Source organism: Protomyctophum bolini (genome assembly GCF_963924005.1).
Source record: "Protomyctophum bolini genome assembly, chromosome: 8".
NCBI lineage: Eukaryota > Metazoa > Chordata > Actinopteri > Myctophiformes > Myctophidae > Protomyctophum > Protomyctophum bolini.
In genome coordinates, this window is record NC_137869.1 from 36,401,291 (window position 1) to 36,424,706 (window position 23,416).

The 23,416-nt window shown below is 46.7% G+C and overlaps 1 protein-coding gene across 1 annotated transcript in view; it reads right to left on the minus strand.

Annotated features, from left to right (window-relative positions):
* Positions 1 to 23,416, minus strand: part of naaladl2 (N-acetylated alpha-linked acidic dipeptidase like 2) — a 347,063-nt gene that overhangs the window by 231,493 nt on the left and 92,154 nt on the right. Inside the window, exons 3-5 of the mRNA XM_080770411.1 lie at positions 16,910 to 17,098; positions 13,135 to 13,309; positions 11,507 to 11,668 (exon numbers count right to left, since the gene is read on the minus strand). Of these exons, the coding sequence (XP_080626537.1) occupies positions 11,507 to 11,668; positions 13,135 to 13,309; positions 16,910 to 17,093 (521 nt within the window). The 5' untranslated portion in view covers positions 17,094 to 17,098. The remainder of the gene's footprint in view (positions 1 to 11,506; positions 11,669 to 13,134; positions 13,310 to 16,909; positions 17,099 to 23,416) is intronic.

Below are 23,416 nucleotides of genomic sequence, written 5' to 3' on the forward strand. Positions count from 1 at the left end.
CACCTTGAGGGAATTGAACCATCTACATTTTGGTAGTCAAAGTGTGACCTCAAATGCATTCCTTTCTCATGAATGTGATAACTCAGGAATGCCTGCAGTGGTTGGCAGATCGAGGCACACACGACCGGAATGCAGCATTGCAGCATGGAGTTAACTTCGGGTTACTTCAGTAACCTCAGTTGTATAAGTGACTCGAAGAAGAGAGTCATATGGGTCCGAGACACTTGGTGGCGCTGGAGCACAGAACAAAACATAAACTCACGAGCTAATTTATTGGTTCGTGGAGCTGTCACTCAAGGCGGCGCCTCCGGTCCTGACCCGCAGGTATAAAACCGGTGGGCGTACACGCCGAGTCATTCCTATCAACCATTTTTCTGCCGCTTGCCAAAGCAGACGGGCAGTACAATGACTCTTCTTCGAGTCACTTATACAACTGAGGTTACTGAAGTAACCCGAAGTTGTCTAAAGTGCCTCTCTCGAAGAGAGTCATATGGGTCATCATAAAACTCCCGTATGATCACCCCGGCTGACAGGACCGCTCCACGGTCCCCCTTTTTCCAGAGAGACGTCACGTGAATGTGCGTCCCTCCCGCAAGGGAGACTGAGAAGGTTTTTTAAAGGCCAGGGGCCAGAAGGGACCTCTTGACCAAAACAAAAAACAGTCAGACTTCCTGACTCAAATGGGCGGCAACCCCCAGGACTGCATGTCCCAGGGTTGCAGGGGCCACATCCAGGTTATAAACGTGGCGAAGGTCGACGGAGACGACCAACTCGCCGCAGCGCAGACATCCTGAATCGGGACTCCCCTGGCCAAGGCCCAGGATGCAGACAAACCTCTTGTAGAGTGTGCACGTAGACCCTCTGGGGGTTCAGAACCACACGAGGTATAGGCTAACCTTATAGCCTCCATAATCCACTGCGAGAGTCTTACTTTCGAAATGGGTTTACCCTTCCACTGGGAATCCCAGGCTACAAAGAGCTGCTCACCCAGCCTGAAGGGGGCAGTCCTTGACCTGTAGACTTTCAGGGCCCTCATAAGACAGAGACAATGTAGTCTCCTATCCTCCACCGAAGAGAAGGGAGGAGGATGGAAGGCCGTGAGATCCACAGGCGAGCAGCCCGAGGGAAAGGTCTTAGGTAGAAATGAAAGGTTCGGCCTGAGCGTGACCCTGGTGTCATTACCACTGAATCTCAAGCAGCCGCTGCTCAATGAGAGCACGTGCATGTCACCAGCCCGCTTTGCTGTCGTCAGGGCGACAAGCAAAACGGTTTTCAGAGAGAGGAACTTCAGGTCCACCGTTTCCAGTGGCTCGAAGGAGTCTCTCATCAAGGAGTCCAAGACTATCGTCAGGTCCCACGAGGGGACCAGAGATCTGGCGACCGCTCTGAGGCGCGCAACTCCTTCCATGAACTGACGGATCAGCAGGTGTTCACTGAATGGTCTGTTGTTCATACCAACCTGATAGGCCGCTACGGCCGCCAGGTTGATCTTGACTGAGGAGAGACCAAGACCCCTGTCCAAGAACTCCTGCAGGAAAATCAGAATGTGTCTCACAGACGCCTGAAAAGGGAAGACCTCTTCCTGTCTGTCCGAGCACCAACGCTCAAACACAAGCCAGGCAGTGTTATAACGTCGTCTGGTGGAGGCAGCCCTGGCACCAAGGATCGTCTCTACGACATTCGGAGGCAGGCCAATCGCTTCTAGCGACGCCCCTTCACGGGCCAAACCCAGAGATCTAGGTCCTGAGGACGTGGGTGAAAGATCTCTCCTCCGGCCTGGGTCAGCAGGTCCCTCCACAGAGGAAGCTGCCATGGTTCTTTGAACAGGAGAGGGACTATGTCCTGTCTCCAAGATCCCCAGGCTGGAGCTACTAGTAGCAGCTCTGATCCCTGATCCCGCACCCTGGCTAGGACATGCGGAATCAGTTCCAACGGGGGAACGCATAAAACAGAGAACACAGGCGAGAGGACCGAAGTCCCCCCTGCCTGTCGATGTAACAAACCGTCGTGGTGTTTTCGGAAACGAACCAGGACGTGGTGACCTCTGAGGAATTGTTCGAATTCTCGGAGTGCCAGGAACACTGCCAGTAGTTCCAAGTAGTCGATGTGGGAGGAGCGTAATGCGGCATCCCACACGGCCCTGGCCATCCTCCCGTCGTGGGTGGCGCCCCAACCGGAGAGGCTGGCGTCGGCGGTGACCAACCTCCTGACTGTGGGGAGACCCCTCGGGACCCCCTCCGTCAGAACACCTCTGTTCGACCACCATTACAGAGCTAGAGTGCAGTTCGAGGACACTGTCACTCTGGTCGAAAGTGCGTGTAGATCGCTGACCCTCTTAGCGGACGTCAGGGCGACCAGGAGGGCTGGCTTTAGTGTAAGACATCTCAGGTCAGCCGTCTGCAGTGGCTCGAAGGGCTCATTGTTTAGAGCCCTGAGGACTAGAGACAGAGCCCAAGAGGGGACCAGGGGTCTGTCGACCCTGTGTACCCTGCGTACGCCCTTCACAAACCGTTTTGCCAGCGGATGTCTCCATACTGTCTGGTCGTTAACGCCCATTTGGCAGGCCGAGATGGCTGCTAAGTGGGTTCTCACTGAGGAGAGGCCTAGACCTCTGTCTAGGAACTCCTGCAGGAATGTCAGGGCGTAAACTACTGAAGCTTGGAATGGGATAACCTGGTTAGGTCGTTCTGAGCACCACTGCTCGAACACACCCCAGGCTGTTTCGTAGCGGGTCATTGTCGACTGGGCTCTGGCCTTCTGAATCGTTGCGACAACATTCGGAGGGAAACCGGCCTCAGTCAGCATTAGCCTCTCACGGGCCAGACCCATAGGTCTAGGTCCTTGGGGCAAGGGTGGAAGAGGGATTTCAGCCAACGCTGAAAAGGCCTCATATGGAGTCTGTCCAGACCTACCAGAGAGATGGCCGAGGCCATGAGTCCGGCCATCCGTAGACACGTACCCAGTGGAAGTGTGCGGCCTGTCTTGCACATGGTCACGCACTTCAGGAGGTCGTTGACCCTGTCCCGACTCAGCGGAGCCCTGTAGGAGACAGAGTCCAGAGTGATGCCCATGAAATCCGTGGATTGGGTAGGCATGCTCTTGGCTAGGTTTATCCTGAAACCCAGTGAGGTCGCATGGGACACGACCCGAGTCGTGTTCCTCGCGGCCTCCTCTGCTGAATCCGAACATAGGAGACAGCCGTCTATGTAACTGGACACCCATAGACTCAGAAGTCTCAGGGGTGCCAGAGCGGCCTCCGTACAGCGGACGGAACACTCTGGGACTGAGGGACATCCCGAATGGAAGGACCGTGTACTCATAAGCCTTTTCTTGGAACCCAAACCGCAGGAACTTCCTGTGAGGTGGGTAAATAGGGATGTGGAAATAGTCTTTTAGATCTATGGATGTGAGCCAGTCGCCTGGGCGTATGGAGCGCACCAGAGACTCGGCCGTCAGCATCTTGAACTGAAAAGACTTGAGGTGCCTGTTGAGTATCCGCAGGTCCAGGATGGGACGTAGACCCCCCCCCCCTTTTTCTTGACCAGAAAGTAGCGGGAGTAGAGCCCGCTGCGACGCTGGGCCAAGGGTACCTCTCTGACGGCATCCTCCTCCAGCAAGGAAGCTATCTCCTGTTGGAGAATCAGACCCTCCGGACCCCCGGCGTTGGTGAAGATGACCTCTGAAAACGCTGGGGGTGTTCTGCGAACTGGAGTCTGTAGCCCTTCGCTATGGTGTTGAGGATCCACGGGGATGCTCCGCACCACTCCCACTGTGCCAGGTGCTTGGCTAGTGGGTTCTCTCCGGCTATGGGAGGCACGCCCCGCCTGGGGGTAGTGTTCCCTAGCATGTCGGAGAAAATTGGGCATGACCCGTCTCCCCAGTGGCGTTTTGGTACGCCACTGACCTTATGCCCTGCCCCACTGCGTCGGGGGGGGGCCCATGGGGCCCCCGTGGCAGTGGGTTCATGTCCCCCCCTCCGTGGATATTGTTTTGTTGTCTTTTTGTATTGTGGCATAGCCTGTACTACAGACAAAAAATGCTGTACTTGTGCAAACAATATCGAGGGACCTGGCTACAGGGACGCCCAGGACGCCCACCTGTGCCATGGTCCAGAAGCGCATTGCGGGCGGACTGGACGTGCAGTCCGAGACTGCTACGTCCGGTGCTGGGCCCGGCGCATGGGGGGAGGGTAGGGAGTGTGTTACTTCGGCTGCTGGTCAGGGCCTCGCAGCCTGGACGCTGCACCTCCACGTTGAGGGTGATCCTCTCGAGTGCGCCTCTGAAGAGGCCTCCGGGGATGATAGCACCCTCGGAAAACTCTCTCTGGGCAACGGGATCCAGACCAGGTGAGGCTTCCAGCCACCTAGCATGCTCTGAGGTGATGGAAGCGGTGGCCATAAGGCCGGTCAGGTCGGTGAGTCAGTACGTGAAGGTCGCAATTTTCTCATGTAGGAGACGAACTCTAGCCAACTGTTCAGGAGTAGGGCCGTGGCCCCTCTCCTGAAGAAGGGAGCTCTGAAGCATTGAGAGCGTCGCGGGGTAGCCGGGAGAGTCATGGGCTCCTTCCAGCTAGCCGTGTAATGTGCTCTGAAAAACCTGGGACAGGGGAAGCGGTGGTCCCCCGACAGTGATTTTTGTCGTGTACATACTGTGCAGCTTGGCCACAGACCCACCCATGGTGGGGATCTGTGTCAAGAGCTTTTGCCTTTCTTTGGGGAGCGGTCCCGGTGTGCAGTCTGGGGCTGCTACACCCTGGACGGGGCCCAAGGCATGGGAAAGCGTCTGAGCACGTTCCTCCTGGAGACGGAGTTGCAGGGTCCGATCGGCCCCTCCAAAGACGCTGTGCCGGTCGTAATCCTGGCAGCCGTCACGTTGGCTGTTGGACAGCAACGTGAGGCATTCAGTGACCGTATGAGAGCAGCGTGAGACAATAGCCGAAGTAGCTCCGATGCTATGGCTATGTCATAGACGAGTTGGTGTGGCACCTTGAAAACAGCCTAACTGGAATGCTAAACATTCTAGGGTGGCGTCGGCCATCCAATGAGGTTGCTACTCCCGACCTCGAAAAGGTTAGCTAAACAGCTAAACAAACCTAGCTTCACAATGTACATACCTGTAATGTTGAGGGAAGCAGTCGGTTGTTGAGGGTCGTCACGTCGAGTGAGACTCGTGCCTTCGGCCGCTGCGTGAAGTAGTAGCAGTGTCGGTGGAGGCCTCCCGCTGGAGGGAGAGCAGCACCCAGAGCAAGCCGGCGAGGCCTGGCTGATGTCTTGGGTCTGGCTCCAAGGCCTGTTTACCAGTGAGGTGAAGAGCATGTGGAGCTTGTTGTTGGCGGTCCGAGCCGCCTTCCCGGCAGGGGAGGAGCCCAGGAAGGACTCGTCACGGTGTCTCTGAGACGCGTCGAGGTTGAGGGGTCTGAAGAGAGAGGACGAGGTGGTGGGCTGACTAGATCCCGCTGGAGGGAGAGCAGCACCCAGAGCAAGCCGGCGAGGCCTGGCTGATGTCTTGGGTCTGGCTCCACAGGTCTGTTTACCAGTGCGGTGAAGAGCGTGTGGAGCTTGTTGTTGGCGGCCTTTATCACCCCCGCAGGCCATCTTGGGTGTTGGTGTAGCTTGAAGAAGGAACCAGCAGTCCAAGACATTGTAGAAGCACTTCACTTTTAAGTTATAATATAATATCATTATATAATAATAATATATACTATAACAAAATTGTTGTGAGGAAAAGCTGTCTGTAACTCACAAAACAGGATAAAAAGAAAAGTGGCGGTGGAGTAGAAGAGTAGGACTCGTGGTGCACCACTGGGAATTGGGGAGGGCTGTCGCCACCCCCGCAGGCCATCTTGGGTATTGGTTGTAGTCTGAGGAAGAATCAGTAGCCCAAGTGGAAACTTCTTTAGTCAAGAGGTTGTTACAAACCCTGTTGAAACAGAGCCTTGGAAGGGGTCCATCATCGTGGCCATCTGTAGCCATGGTGGAGATGGCTTGTTCCTTGTCTTATTCTCAAACCCCTTTTTTTATTTCATTTTAAGATATTAAAAAAAAAAAAAAAAAAAAAAAAATATATATATATATATATATATATATATTATTTATTTAGCACCACTACTAAATAAAAATAATTTTCTCACTTAACTCCCCTACTATAGAGGGTAACGTGAAGCGGAACACACACAGTGGTTAGCCTTCAGTCAACGGCTGAAGGCTACCCCACGTGTTGTTGCTGGCCCACCGTGTAATGGAGGGAGCCAGGGAGACCCTTTTCTTGTCCCCAATGCGGGGAAGGGTTGAGAGAGAGTGGGGAAGGGTTGAGAATGCGGCCCGTCTAGCCTGCGGTAGATGTAGACGCTTACAGCGCCTGATATTCCCAGGCGGTCTCCCATCCAAGTACTAACCAGGCCGGACCCTGCTTAGCTTCCGAGATCGGGCGTGTTCAGGGTGGTATGGCCGTAACGTACCGGTATGCCCGCCGTCACCGAGAGGTGTAGAAGCGAGGCTGCGGGCTGCGGCTAGGACTCAGATTAGTCAGCGACTAACGAGAGGCTAGCCGTGGAGAAAAGAGGCGGCAGCAACGCTGAAGCTAAACCACAGACAGGCTAACGGAGCTAGCTGACAGCTAACAACGCTAGCTAGAGGGTAATGAGAGGGAAGACAGAACAACAAACCGCCGGGCAGGCTCACTTGTGTTATGAGTCTTATTTGACTTATCTGCTTAGTAGCTCGTAGAGAGAAAAACACCTTCTTGTGGCTGCGAATCCCCGCGGTACAAGTCGGTTTTAGACTCGTCCGTCTTTCGGGAAAATACAACTTCAACAGCCGGTGTGAACTTTGGTGTACTCGTTGTGCTGTGTGCATCCAAGCGCAGAAAAATGTAGGAATGACTCGGCGTGTACGCCCACCGGTTTTATACCTGCGGGTCAGGACCGGAGGCGCCGCCTTGAGTGACAGCTCCACGAACCAATAAATTAGCTCGTGAGTTTATGTTTTGTTCTGTGCTCCAGCGCCACCAAGTGTCTCGGACCCATATGACTCTCTTCGAGAGAGGCACTTTAGACAACTTTCTTTCACATCATTCCCCAATCCCCATTGGACTAACTTTGTTGTTGTTCTTAGAAAGACTGCTGCCAAGTCTTGTCCAAGAAAATTTGGAGCGTAAGTTTTATACACGTTACATTTGTCCGTCCAAATTGTTGCTTGGTTTGGTCTGCTCTGACAAAAACAACCAGGAATGTTAAACAATTAAAAACATTATGCGGAATAGTGCAGTGCGGATGAACGCCACATTTTGCAATAGGATAAAAACAAATACATCATGGCCTGGGCCGGCCGAGCGGTCCAGGTACCTAGACAGGTAATCCAGCCTGACAGCGTGTCGCGGGTTCGAGTCCTGATCACGACAACAAAACGATCATAATATGCTTAAAGATCATGTCAAAACTAGATTGCAACAATCTGCATTATATAAATACCACATACTGTACGTTTTGACAAATAAATTGCTAGCCAATTTCAGTGCCATATTCCTCTGGACCTCCTTAATTCCGGGCATGGGAACTAATTCATTCTGTTACAGTTTGTGTGCACATTTCTGTGACTCATCTGGCGATAATTCAATGATATCAATTTTCTTGTTTCGCTATATGGATTAAGTGTTGTGTGCCATTTGGAACCTCTCCGTTTTGGAAAGGCATGAAGAACCGTCCCTGTGAGCTACGTATGGGAACGATAACGCATGCATGGTGCAGATAGGATAAGTTTCCGCCGAGGGCTTTCTGTCATGAATCTTTTGATGGTGAGGGAGCGATAAAGAGAGTACTGCCAGTGATGTTCGTATCGATACAGAGGGCTGGATAATCGAAAGGAGTATTGTGAAAAATAACAATGTTTTACTCAGCAATATGCAGAAACTAATCTAAAGTGTCAATCAACAGTCCCTGCATCTACTGTACTGTACCTGATGCTGTAGGTGAACGGAACACCCCCCGGTATTCCACAAGGAAGCATACTAGTCTAGTGCCTTTACTGTTCCTAATGTAAACGAACTTATTAATGATTAATGATCTTAATTATCCGTCATTGTCATGTCTCTCTCTCTCTCTCTCTTGTGGACACCGTATTGGTCTAACAGTACACTACACAACTCCTTCAGTCTAATTTCTTATTCACTCCCGCCGTGTCTATTTCTCCCTGTCCATCTCTGCCTCCCTCCACAAGTCTTTCATCGCTTCCTCCTCCATTCCTCCTCTCAGATCAGTCCCCTGGGCTACTCAGGCAGAGGGATAGGCTTATCAGTTTAGCTTATCGGTGAGATGCCCAGACAAACAGCAAACAGTTTGACAGGCCGGATGCTTGAGTATTCAGACAGACACAGAGACAAATACAGGGAGGACGCTCAGTTTATTGCGCGCACGCACGCACACACTCACACACACACACACACACACACACACACACACACACACAGAGAAAGAGAGAGAGAGAGGAGATTTTTGACATATTGTTTTTATCCCGTGGAATAACGTAGAAGGAACACGTTATTCCAACCAGTTCCTTCCCCCTCCACCAGGCGCCCCGGCTGGCCAGGGGGAGGCAGTTTAGAGACCAGGATTACTGCATGTTTTTTTGTGAGGGTACCTACTAGCTACCTACTGTATAGGAGACAAGGGGAGAACATGCAAACTCAGAGATAGAGAGAGAGAGAGAATTGAGCTCAATAGATAGACATGAGTTTCCCACAGTACGTATTTTCTTAACAGAGATACAAGGTACGAGCATCTATGCCGTTTCCAGGCATTACAGTGGCTTGACAGACCTAAAAGCCAGCTTTTCCACATCTTGTCTCTTAAATTATCACAGAGACAGGCTACCACATGTTTTCCATTTGGTATACAGAAAATAAATGAGATGCAAGAAAATGAAATCTCCATCCTACAATTTGTTCATTGCTTGTGTGATACTCGAGTTAACTAGTTGCAAAGTAAAATTTTTAAACATTGGTACTTTGTTTGAGCATTTCCAATTTCCAGTACTTTTACTTCTACATCTCAGAGGCAAATATTGTACTTTTACTCAACTGCATTTATTTGAAAACTTTAGTTAGTAGTTACTTTGTAGATTTGGATTATTATTACAAAACATACAGTAACTACTTCAGCGCTATATGGATTTCGACCATTTGAAAATAGCCGATCTACAACCTCACAATGCGTCGCAATGCGTGAGCTTGTAGATCGGCTATTTTCAGAAGATTTTTTTTTACATTTGAAAACTTGAAACATTCTACATAATGCCTAGTTTTACTTTTGGCACTTTGTCTGCCACCTATAGTGACAGTGGCTATAGTGGTACCAGTATGCTACCTAGTGACAGCTAGTGGTACTGTGGCAGAATGCCACCTAGTGACAGTGGCTAGGTACTGTGCCAGTGTTGTCGGGCAGATTAATTTCCGCAATACCGCCATGGGGAACTTCACTGTAACAATCGGCTATTATTAGCGTTAGCTCACACGGTTTATCTTTCGCTGGAAACGTTTAACGTCACAAATGACATCCGAACCTCGGATGCATCATGAAAAACCATGGACTGCAGCGCTCATAGTTGCAGAGAAATGAGGCATTTAAAATCCTACTTTGGCTGGAGGTAAATGTGCAAAGATCCTGCATGGTGTATAATGTGTTTCGTGGATTTGGAAAATGCATTTTGCTCCTGTGTGGGATGTTGGATGTTTTGTGTGTGTGTGTGTGTGTGTGTGTGTGTGTGTGTGTGTGTGTGTGTGTGTGGTTGCAAAAGAGATTGTGTTTGTGATAAAGTGTAATTGAATCTTGTCCACCTGTATGTTGCATTCTCAGCTCACTTGGCTGGGGAGTGAAGCATTAACATGACAATGTAATGTAAGGGTGTAACGATACATTTTAACGGCGATACGATACGTATCACGATACATGGTTGACGATACGATATGTGGACGATATTGGTTCATTATGGCGATCCGATACGATTCAATGATTTGAAATCGATAGTTACTATTTAAAATACATTGACATGATTTTAAACTATAAGTAATAAACCCCTCTTTCTTTTTTCTTCTAAAGATTGCTAAATGCCACGCACAAAAATGTAGTATTGATGCAATCGATTATTTTCATAGCAAAATGCTTCGATACCGATTATTTGCATTGCAAAACCATACGATATACATAATCAATGATGCAGTTACTATGTCGTTACACCCCTATGACAAAGTCATAAAGGCGCTGCATGTGCGCACGCACAGATCAACACCTCCTCGGTCAGTTAGGCCAAAATGATGAACACTACATTTAAAGGAGACTTCAGTGATTTGGGAAAAAACCCCAGTCCACCCTGGTAACAAGATGTGCACATGCACACGCTCTACAGTGGGGGACACACACACGCAACAGGCCAACAGCACACACACCAAGGCAAGGCCCGCCCCCGCTCGATCATGATTGGCGGAAGGCCCCTCTCTATCCTGATTGGATGAAAGCCAGAAACAAAACCTAAGGTTTCTTGACCCCCAGGGTAAACTGGGGACAGGGAGGAACTGCTTATATGGTCATCACATTCTATAGTAGGGAGGATTATCACAACAAAACAAAAAAATAAGTGATATTTGAATTAAGTGAAAACACTGAATATACCTTTAACAAATAAAAAGCATTACTGAAGCATATAAAATTGTTGTTGTTGTTTTTTTTCCTGTTTTTTTTCTTCCAATGGGACAGTGGAGGAACCCACAGGTAAAGTGTTAATAATATCACTCATAACAACAAAAAAAACATAAAGTTAAAGGATATTGTGCATGACATCATTTTACATAATACCTTTGACAAAATAAATTTTCCTGTGTGTTGCGCCTTTTCACCTGTGTTTTTGAACTATAATTCCACCCAGTTCTCACAGAAATGACAGGTCAACCCATTCCAGTGAATAAGATGCCCAGAGCCCTGCTGCACTGATTCACTGCCTGGGGTTGCCATGGTTGCTACAGTAAAAAGAAAAAAGGCTACTTAGGATCAAAGCCACACACGCACACATTGCTCCTCCTGAGACAGAGTGGTAAATGTGCGATTCATCTTTTGTACAAAGAACTGGGTCTTCTTGACCTTAATACATTTTTATTACAAAATATAGCCCTTGATCTCACCTGTACTGCTGTATGCTTTATTATTCAAGCTACAGCAAAAAAAAAAAAGATCACACATCCTAACAGAGTTGCACTGTGCATGAGTGTGTAGCTCAGCCTGAAGCTCAGAGAAGAATGACATTGCCCTTGACCAGCATCCTTTGTCCTTTACCACCCCACCCTTTAGATGGGTGCTAGATATTAGATGTTCTGGATTCCCGGGATTAAAATAAAAATCGTTTCCTCCATTTTTACATTTCCCAAGACAGACCACAATTATTTTTTAGCATGGTCTTTGACAGTGCAGGGTGGAAGCCTATACCTTTAGCATGGTCTTTGACAGCGTGGGGTGGAAACCTACCTTTGAAGAGCCTCTATCTTGTCAGCCGTGATTCCCCTCAGCAGCTCCTCCAGCAGGTCAGAGCTGTCCGACGGAGGGACACGTGGTTTGGCGGCCGGCGTGTGAGCGAACCAGCCAATCAACAGCCCCAGGATGAACAGCCCCATGCCCGCCAGGAGGTACCTGAGAGGGACGGCAGAGGAAGATGAGAACCCAGTCCAAGATCCAGCAAAAATGGACTCCAATAGTCAATTCTATGGAACGTGCAGTTTTTGTAAGTATAAGCGACAGACCCTAATTTATCTCTGCCAGACCAAAGGCAGCTGGGCGGAGGTTATATTGTATGTCTTATGTCTTCACCCCTCTGCCTGTGTGTGAATCGGCGGCTAATCTTAAAGGGGAGAAATAACCGACCAAATATTCTGTGCACAACACCAGCGTGGGACTATAAATCAGGCTGCAACCTGAACCACGCTTCTAGCTGCTCACTTAGCAGCGGCGCTGCGGCAGTAGGAGAACCGGGTGGCCCAAATGCACTCGGATAAAACTAATGCGAGTATTTAGCAGCGTAACATAATCGGCGATGTCATTAAGACATCGTCTGCAACTCATTCGTCTTGTGGCGACAAAACAATATTAGCCATATCGAACGAGCCATTGTGCCTCTTACTCAGAACCCGGGGTGGGCCACCAGGCCCGTTGGAGAAAACGCGCTTCACGCTGCATCCCTTTTCTCATTAGCGTCGGAGTTTTTGATAAACTGCAGTTACCTGGAGGCGGCGTTGGCCCTCGTGACCGTGCTCGCTTAACTGACAGCGCTAACAATCTACGTATCGACACTCGCAGAGGCAGTCCAAATGATCACTTAAGTTAAGGCTAGCCGTCCAAGCAGTTAGCAGTTGAGTGGGCTTTAGTATTGGCATGAATATGACCCCATACTTTGGCCCCCCTGCGAGCGAACGCCTTGTGAAACTGACAACATAATCATGCTTGACCTTATTAACCTGATCGATAGACGGCTTTGTACTGTAAGGTCTGATAGATGAGATAGATTCTGGCCCTGTGCCAGCACCGGTGCCCCATGGAGAAGGATCATCATCATCCCTAATGATTTAACACTGATCCTTACCATGTGTGGTTTCATCATGAGTCCAGAACTGATCTGCATCAGACAGCACCATAGTGTATGGCAACGTGCTTGTGAACTTGATATCCATCACTGTGTTTTATTTATTAGTAATATACCGTAATACTGGTGAGTATAATGTGTTACTATTACCGTCACTTTAGCAGTATGGACGATTCATACTTCTGTTCTTTGGTTTTGCATGTTGGGCATTGGCCACTCAGCACTTCTTGTACCCTTTTGTTGCCCCCGGAGTCCCTCAGGGCTCTACACTATAGTGTACGATATATTACGTTTTCTGTTATTGTGGGCTAAAGCTTTGGTAGACAAGCTCACAACGCGTCGTCGCAGTGTGACGCGTTGTGATCTTGTTGATCAGCTGTTTTCTGCAAAAGCTTTCCCCACAAAAATAATGCTGGGGTTTAAGGGCCATTAAGTTCTCATTGAATATATGAATTACTATTACCTGTTTGAAAGGGCCTATAAAGTACGTATGTGTAATGGCTATATCTGTTGAGTTTACCTGAGCAGGAAGCAGTGGAGCCTGCCCTGGCCCTTATGGCCTGCAGGGCTCCTGGTGAAGTGGGAGATGTAGTTTGGGTCTTCCTGTAGTCGTTCAAAACGTCCATGTGGAGAGACGGAGACGGAGGACTGGATGTGTTCCATCATCTCAGGGTCAGGCTCAGTGTCTGAGCAGTCTATACACACAAAGACATTACACAGTCTTGTTCAGTATCTGAGCAGTCTATACACACAAAGACATTACACAGTCCTGTTCAGTGTCTGAGCAGTCTACACACACAAAGACATTACACAGTCCTGTTCAGTATCTGAGCAGTCTATACACACAAAGACATTACAGTCCTGTTCAGTATCTGAGCAGTCTACACACAAAGACATTACACAGTCCTGTTCAGTATCTGAGCAGTCTATACACACAAAGACATTACACAGTCCTGTTCAGTGTCTGAGCAGTCTATACACAAAGACATTACACAGTCCTGTTCAGTGTCTGAGCAGTCTATACACACAGACATTACACAGTCCTGTTCAGTGTCTAAGCAGTCTACACACACAAAGACATTACATACTAAATTTTACATTTGTAAATATGCAAATGAGGCATTATGTAGGAAAATATGCAAAATAATCGAAAATATGAAAAAGCTACTACTGTGGAAGGGATCCAACCGGTGGAAAGGGGGGTCACATAGACATTACACAGTTCAAACAGGCACTTGAAGAGACCTCTTATTCTGCATGCCATAAATATAGGAAAGCGTTCAACGTTGCATGGCGACAAGTTATTATTCTCTCTGTGTGTTTTACGGCTAGGGATGTCCCGATACACTTTTTTCGTTTCCGATCCGATCCAGATACCACAATTTCTGTGTTAGCCGATACGGATACCAAATACCGATACCAGAGAATAATATTAGCAGACTCCTCACTCAAACGTGCACTTGCAGTTTGGGCAACTCCAAAGCAAACTCCACATGCCCCAACATTTTATTTACCTGCTATAGTGTCAACCCCTTACCCCTGTGTCGGATCTGTGCATATTTGCCGATACCGATATGAACCGATGTGACCAAATAAGGGCCGATCCGATACTTTTCCGATACCATGGCTCCCTGTCCCTGAAGCAGGGTTGGAGGGAAGTTTGTTTGAATGTGGTGTGATATGTGAGAAATAGGAAATAGATATTGCAGGAACAAAACCCAATACATTATTATGTTTGCAGATGAAAGAAAGTGGTGCACCGGTTTCTACAGAGTGCTACAGTGTACACTGGCAAGCAAGCCACACACGCTCCAGCAAAATAACCAATTTATATGCTTGTACATTTTGTTGTAAAAGGCTTTACTCAAACAAAAAATGTCCTGCCTTGATCTCCGACACAAAACGCCACAATAGAAACTATGCACAAAGACAAACTTCACAAACCTTTTTATTTCCGATTCTGGTGCACTCACTGTTGTACGTCACAGAAATAGCAGATATATAAGCCCACCACAATAAATAAAATAAATATAAACTAGAAAAAGTGCCCGTCGGGGCACAGGTCTCCACCAGGGCAGGTCAGGTTGTGCTAATAGGCCAATGTGAAAAGGGTGCCATTTGTTCTTGTGCCTTTGATAACAATTGGATGATTTGATGCATTTCGTTCCAAAAATGTGTTTTGCAAAAATCCACCTGTTGGTGGCACTATAACAGGCCAATGTGAAAAGGGTGGGATATATTCCTCTGCCTAGTAGGAGAGTGCGTGAAAGATTTCACGTAAATTGCACACTGGGTTCTTGATTTGAGGCTTTTTGTTCAAAACGGGCCACGAGAACTTGACTGTACAGTAAATGACTACTTCTGGCATTGTTAACTAAGCTTTTCACTTAACGGTAACTGTGAATATACCCGAGGCCACTCCCAGCAGGCCCAGGGGGTCAGCCGCTCACGCAGCGGTGGTCAGTATGCAGAGATATCTATTCCCAAGTATATTTTGGATTATGATGTGGGATTTATAATTACTCAAATGTATGCAAATGAAGGCAACTCTAGTCCGGAATGTCTGAAATGTAAGACAATAGTTAATTAACATGAATTATGTATAGAGACGGTTTTTTTAATAGTCTGCCCAGCGGCAAATACATTCTTTGAAGGACACCAAGCCAAAACCGATGATCGTAAAATGACTTAGTTTAATTTTCGCTTCAAATAAGTGTATACTTTGGTAGGAGTGATATGCAGGTACACTGGGGAGGCTCTACATTAATACCAGCAGCTAATTGGTCTACTGGGCTGTTCAGAGACAACATAATATTACAAAATGCCTTCATTCTTTTGTGATCACATTTTGCATTAAACAAAGCCAGCCATGCTTTGAAAGTTCACCGCGACTATACATTTTAATTTGTATGCAACGCTACAGAACATTCTGATTTGCATGCCTACCTACATCCTGATACTGCCTGTCTTATCCCCACCGCCATCACAACACAATACATTATCTGGGCCTCGAGTCGTCAGCTGAAAGCTTGTCTCACAGCGCCAGTTAATAACTTTCTTTTCAGAAAGAAATGTCAGGGAATTGTGACACTTAATTGGCAGTGCGCACAGAGACAGTTTACATGTGATAAAGCCAGCACCGTGCCCTCTGTGTAATCACATTCTCCATTCTAAACTATGTGGACTCTTTACTTCTGCGTTTTCAAAAACGAAATCGTCTGTGAACCAATCAAAGTGATAGGCTGCGTCATGACTCGTGTCACAAGCCAATCAATGACACAAATAGGTTGGTGAACCAATAGGAAGTCCCCGGCGGTCCTCTATGCCCAGAAAAGCACGGGTCTCTTTCAGGCTATTTCCGAGATGGCAGACAAAGGATCCACTAAAATAACTGAGCACTGAAATAGATTACAAAATATATAGAGGATATGCACATGACATCATCATCATCATACCCGTGAAGTGAACACCTAATGAGTTGCAAAAAAATAATCTGATTGCATTAAACAACGTTAAACTCACTTTGACACTCGATTTGCCATTCACTGTATGCATGCACATATCCACTATTTTATTCAGACAGTAACTAAGTGTATATTTACTTGGCTCTGCTACATTTCAAATGGAAATATTGAACTTTTGACTTTACCACGGGTCATGATTTATGACCTTATCTGCTTGACCCTGCAGTTACTGTTCTTATCGTCTAGGCACATCATGCATCCTTTGTCCATATTGTACACACACGCGCACACACACACACACACACACACACACACACACACACACACACACACACACACACACACACACACACACACACACACACACACACACACACACACACACACACACACACACACACACACACACACACACACACACACACAGTTTGTGTTTTCCACGTGTGCGTTTAGTTGACTAAATCTACAGTTGATTTAGTCGACTAAAATGTGTTTCGGCGGGCCTTGATGCCGTCGTAATGGCTGATTTTATACTTGCTGAAAATAGCAGATCTACAAGCTCACAACAGCGTTGTGAGCTTGTATTTCTGCCATTTTAAGCATGCAACCAAGTGTAAAATGACTCACAGTATACTGGATCTCTTGTCCACTAGTCCCTTCCTAACATTTTACTCTAGTTTTTATCTGTCGACGAAATTGTCAACACATTCTTAGTTGTAGTCATCATAGCTTAGTTTTCATTTAGTTTTCGTCAGTGGAAAAAGGTAGTCGGCGAACTTTTTTTTAGTCGACGGAAACAACAGTGGAAAACAGACCATAACGTCAACCTACTTGTCCTGTGATGACGGCCTTGCTGCTGCAGCTGCGCGTGGTCCCTGCCGCCCGGCTGGGGTTCCTGTAGCTGGTTCTTGTCGTCCAGCTCCCAGTCCAGATCCAGCCCTCCAGAACACTGCAGCCCCTCGCTGACCACCAGCCCCCCGGCATGGGCGTCACACACCTTCCTGTACGCCATCATGTGACCTGAACGGCACACACACACACACACACACACTGTAACCAATTGGACCCGTATAGGAGTCTAAGCTGGGCTTAGATATGCGTGAACACACACAACAATTTGCACACCGCATCATCAAAGCCCAAATGAACCGCCCTATACGTGGGTGGTGGGGCCGGCCGGGGGGGCCCGGGGGAGTTAGCACTTCAAATGAAATAAAGAGGCCCAAAAGTCAGTGGAAACCTTCAGGTCATTTAGCCGCCGACAGCTCATGAATTCAAGTGCGTTTGAAACAAAAATAACTATTTTTACAGGATGGCATCAAAGACAGTATATGGCAATTGGCAAGAGAGAAAGATTAAAGGGGGGTGGGGGGAGGGCAGATCAACACCCTTGAGATGTTTAAATCCAAATTGAAAACCTATCTTTTTAGTCTGGCCTTTAACATAGCTGGATGTTCTTTTTTGTATGTTGCCGTTTGGTTTGTTATTTTGTTTATCTTAGCCGGTTTCATTATTGTTATGTTTGTACTATTGCTATTTTTACTATCTGGACTACGGATATTTGTTCTCTAAAGCACGTTGGGTCAACTGCTGTCATTTTTAAATGTGCTACTGTATATAAATAAAATTGACTTGACTTGAATGAATTCTGTACTAGCCATATAAGGAGCATGTCTTGAGTGTACAATAGGGTTTGAGGAGGTCAGATCAACATATGGAATGTCAGAACAGGTGTGCTCCATACAGTATATGGAGATCTATGGGTGGGAGCGGGGACATTCTCTTGAGTGTACAGGGTCTGATGAGGGCCAGCACTTAATTTTCGGTCCTGTTGAGAACTTTTCGCTGGCTGCGGGGCACGGCTGCACTAATAACTTGGACAGGTATCAGTCAAAGGGAGACATCGAAGAGGAAGGATGGATGGGGAAGGATCAACATAATGGAATGTCAGAAGAGGTTCACATATGGAGATCTAAGGATTTGAGGTCAGATGTAGAGTTTCTGCCCAATATTGATGACATCTCCATAATTATACTGCATGGGTTTAACTGAGACAGCAGGTCACATTTATCGTACTATATAACATCAGGGTCTCCACATCTCCATCCCTGATGATGTCACATGGTTATAGCTGAGTGATCCTACTTTAGAGAATTGTAGTAAAGAGAGACACATGGTCAGCACCAAAAAAATGTGATGCTTTTATATTGTTTGGATTGTGAGGGGTGCTATCCCCTCCTATACACAGGATTAATGTTTGATTTTAGTTCAATGTTTGATTTAAAAACGCCATTGAAAAAGGGAAAATGTACGTCATCTCAACAAACATTAAATCCCATTAACAATACAGTTTGTTTTGACACCGTTTGTTTAACATCATCATTACATCACCTAATCATAGCATGATAAGAGCACCCCTCACTTCACACGTGTGATTTTTATTACACATTGCAATGACTTCAGGTTACAGATGCTACAGACAATAGCTTGGTTGAAACACACATTCAACAGATGTCCAGATCTCATTGCTAAACTCACACAGGTCCGATCCTCCTAAAAGAGTCACACATGACCCCAGTGCTCCTTGTATAGGTCATTGGAACATATATACCACTTGACGGGGGAGTTTACATTGTGACTATTAATTACTATCTGGTTTGGTCTGTTGGATCTGAGCTGACCACCCAAGTGTGTCCAGTCAAAGAGAGGTTTTGTGACACCAAGGTAGATTTAACAAGTTAGCACTTTTATTCTCCATTCACCATGCAGGTTTCTACAAACAAATGAGCAAACAGAATGGAATACATCAGCAATTAGTATTCAAACAATGTAGCTATGATTACAGCAGAATATGTATAGCAACTGAGTCAGAACATAATAGCATATACAAGCCGTAGAACATAATGAACAATAAAGGACCATGATGAATGGCAATGCCAAGTAAATAAAATATGTAACTCTGATCAACATATGGCCACAGAATAAACAGGTAGGAATTAGCACTGGGATTTAGACACGAGAACATATTGTAGAACCAGCGCTTACATTTGTCAAGTACTCATGGCTGGGTTGGAGTTGTAGACTCAGTTGAGAGTGGCATGTGGCCTGAATGAAGGCTGGGAAATGAGTGAGGGCTGTGGAGTGAGTGACTGGTTATATAGGGACACACCTGGACTGTGATTGGCCAATGAGTTAAGTGGTGATTATGGCAAATGTGTCTCCTTGTGGATACAGGGAATGGGAAATGTCCACCAGAGGCTGCCATTTGGACAGCATGGAGAGAATTCACAACAGTGACTGAAAATGTATATTTTCCATACAGAGTGGTGTTGCTTAAAGTGTGAATATATACGTACCCCCCCCCCCCCCGCTATGAGACGTTATCAGCCAGAAATGTTGGTTTGTCTATTCTGTTCACCTGGGCCTCATCAAAGGAACTATTTTACATGCATGTTATAAAAGGCAAGAATCGTGAAAAAACTAAGTATACAAATACAAATACAGGGTGAAAATAGACGAACCACGATATAGAAAATCTAATTATGCGTGACGTAGCATACTAGGTCGTACTAGGAAGTGTAACATCAGTGGTCAAGTGGTTAAACACTGGAGACTCTACAAAATTCATCCACCTTCGGCGTGTAACGATTATCTGACATTTTCCGTCCGTACAGAGCAATATATCTGAACGCGCAAGCGGCGCACTGTGTGTTGAAAGCTAGACCGCATCGACCACATGGGTCACATTAGAGCTGTTCATTCGTCCTCGGGTCACGGCAGTCACACGAGGTTCCAGGAATAGAATAAAATGTGATGGATGGAGTGATGAGGAGCTCCTTAGGCTAAGTGAGTAAAGTGACTGACCAAAACCCCTCAGCATTATGATAATGACACACTAAAAGCACTGTAGGGACCCCCAACGCATTAAAAGGCATCAATGTGAATGGGAAAACCACAAGCTGGGCTTAGACACGCCTGGACACACAACAACCGTGTGTGTGTGTGTGTGTGTGTGTGTGTGTGTGTGTGTGTGCGTGTGCGCAGCCACGCACACCAATAACACCACCCCTGAGTTCACTGCAGCTCCTAAAGAGCATCATTAAACTTCTTGCCTGGCTGAAATCATGTGCAATGGACAGAAAGAGAGAGAGTGTGTGAGTGTGTGTGTGTGTGTGTGTGCGTGCGTGCGTGAGTGAGAGAGAGAGAGATTTCCGAGAGGTGATCAGATGTATAAAAGTCCCTGGCCAGTGTCTTGGTATGTCATCAAATTTAACTATCCTTTTTACACGTTGCATCATCAAAGCCCAAATGAACTGCCCTGTCGATAACGGCTAAGGGGGAGAAAACAACCGTTAAAATGAAATAAAAGGCCCAAAAGTGTGGTTATTTCGCCACTGACGGCTTATCTATTCAAGAGTGGGTTTGAAAAAAAATAACAATTTTACAGTTTGGCATCGACAGCAATCACAGTGAATGTATGTGTGTGTGTGGAGAAATCAAATGGAAGCTGGAGGTCAACAGATGTCTGTAAGAAACCGTCATCCCACACACTTAATGTTCTCTATTCAAGCGATCGGCATTTCTTAATTTCCTTGACCTTACTATATTTAAAGATGAATCGGGCATGCTTCACACTACCTTGTTTAGGAAGGAAACCTCAAAGAATACTCTCTTACGAAGAGCCCTCACCCTGAGGGACAACCTCATGCACAGCTACCTTCCACCTGGTAAAGAGCCCCCACCCTGAGGGACAACCTCATGCACAGCTACCTTCCACCTGGTAAAGAGCCCCCACCCTGAGGGACAACCTCATGCACAGCTACCTTCCACCTGGTAAAGAGCCCCCACCCTGAGGGACAACCTCATGCACAGATACCTTCCACCTGGTAAAGAGCCCCCACCCTGAGGGACAACCTCATGCACAGCTACCTTCCACCTGGTAAAGAGCCCCCACCCTGAGGGACAACCTCATGCACAGCTACCTTCCACCTGGTAAAGAGCCCCCACCCTGAGGGACAACCTCATGCACAGCTACCTTCCACCTGGTAAAGAGCCCCCACCCTGAGGGACAACCTCATGCACAGCTACCTTCCACCTGGTAAAAAGCAGACCTGGCTCAACAAACCATTACGTACTATATGTTCAAGTGCATGCGTTGCCCCCACTGCTCCAGTGTCTCACAGACACAGACTAAATCATTTATAGATTTCAAAACGCAGAAAACCTATAGGTTTTCTGTGTTTTGAAATCTATAAGATTAACGGACTTATCAATTGCAATACTACTCACGTAATATATCGTTTGACATGTACCTGTCCTAACATTTTTGTTATATTGGCAGGACAAAGCGCCGCCTCAGGGATAGATTGGCTGAACACAAACTCAGCATTAATAATATAAATTATCCGATTGCTAGACATTTCAGCCAATGTCATAACAACAATGACACACTCTTGAGAATAACATGGTATAGAACACATCAAATCCTTTCCAAGAGGTGGAGACCGCCTAAGGAAACTGAATCAACGGGAAACCTTTTGGATTAATTCTTTAGACGCTCTCTCACCTCTCCTGGCCTTAATGAAGATATTGATTTTATGTGTTTTCTTTAGTTTTTTCGTTTTCTACTTTGTTTACAGTTTTTTATGATCTAATAAAAAGCGTTATTTTTCTTCCTTGAATATTTGGTGCTTAGCTTTTTGCTTGTATATTCCTATGGCTGTCACACACATGTGTGGCAGCTTTGATTGATTGAAATATTTATTAACAGTTTGCAGAATTACAGTACATTTCAAGCACAAACAATACAAAGACTGTTAACTGTGAGTGGACGACCCAGTGGCATTACACTTGTTCACAACAGGGTCCACCATGTTCAATTCATCAAAACATTTAGAGACGTACAAATAGACACTTCTATATAGTTAAAGAACAGAACAGGAATTCATCATAAAGGAAGCAAAAAGGGAAAAGAAACATATACAGTGAGGGGAAAAGGGGGGGGGTTCCGATTTTACGGGGGCCAGTTTCGAATTGCAGCCGTCCGTAGGTGCCCTTTGAGAGCGGTTTTGAAGGAGTCAAGGGTTCCGCCCTAGCAACATTTTGGTGGCATAGGAGCGAAAAGTATTTAGTCCCTTGTTTGTGCCGAATCTGGGTTGTACATCTTTTGTTGCACTCTCTCTGGTGTTGTGGGTGTGGACTTCGTTTACATTAAGGAAGTATTTAGACAGGTACATGGGTATCTCTCTCTCTCTATAGCTGCATTACCGTTTGTAATTGTCCCTGCCAATACTCTTTCCCCTCCAATGCCCCTCAATCATTCTTCTGGCATCCTCCAGTCTTCTACCGTGACACACACCCTAAGATCTTCTCCATCAAAGTGCAATTCAGAATCTTCTCATCAGTGGCGCTTACTCAGAGTGAAGGGATACACAGTGCTGCACTAATTATAATACTTGTCTGACTACTACATCTCAATAAAATAGTCATAAGCTGTCATAATGCCTGGCATAATAGGAGGCCACAGTGGGGCGGGATGCTTTATAGATGCAGTTTAACCCCTGGCTGAAACAGTCTGAGTAAATAGTCTGCAAATATGCAATAGATTCATGAGGATTTATTTTGTGACAATGACTTTGCAGAATGCCTACAAAGACAATATGAACAGAGGGAGCTTGGCAGGGTGGCCAGCCCAAGACCCTACTGGCCTTCTGACAGAGAGCATCCTGACCGTGCCTGTATGGAAACTGCACTGTCCTCAACCGCAAAGCACTGCAGAGGGACGTGAGCGTCACTCCATCCAGGGCAGGCATATACAGCATAGGACGTTCTGTAGGCAAGACATGTAGGACTATCAAAGACCCCAGGCAGCCACGGACTTATTCAGATGCTAAACACACGGCAAGCAGCTCCGCATCCACAAGATCAAGGGCTGTATAGGCTCAGAAAAAGCTACTTTCCACCAGACAACAAGGTCTATTTACGACGAGATCAAGTGCAGTATAGGCTCTGGAAATGTGAATCTCCCTCAGGCAATCAAGTTTACGAATGACTGACACTATAATATATATATAATACTATATAATATAGTGCCCGCTGTATGTCTGTCTCTCTACCACACACACACACACACACACACACACACACACACACACACACACACACACACACACACACACACACACTTAAACACATCCTCCACACTGGCACCTGGCAATTTACATAAGATTGCACACTGGGGCACTTGGGTGGAGCAGGGGTTAAGTGCCCGCCCACCAGCACAGAGTCTATAGGGGTTCCAAACCAGCACGGTGCATCCAGTCTAGCCGAGCATTGCAA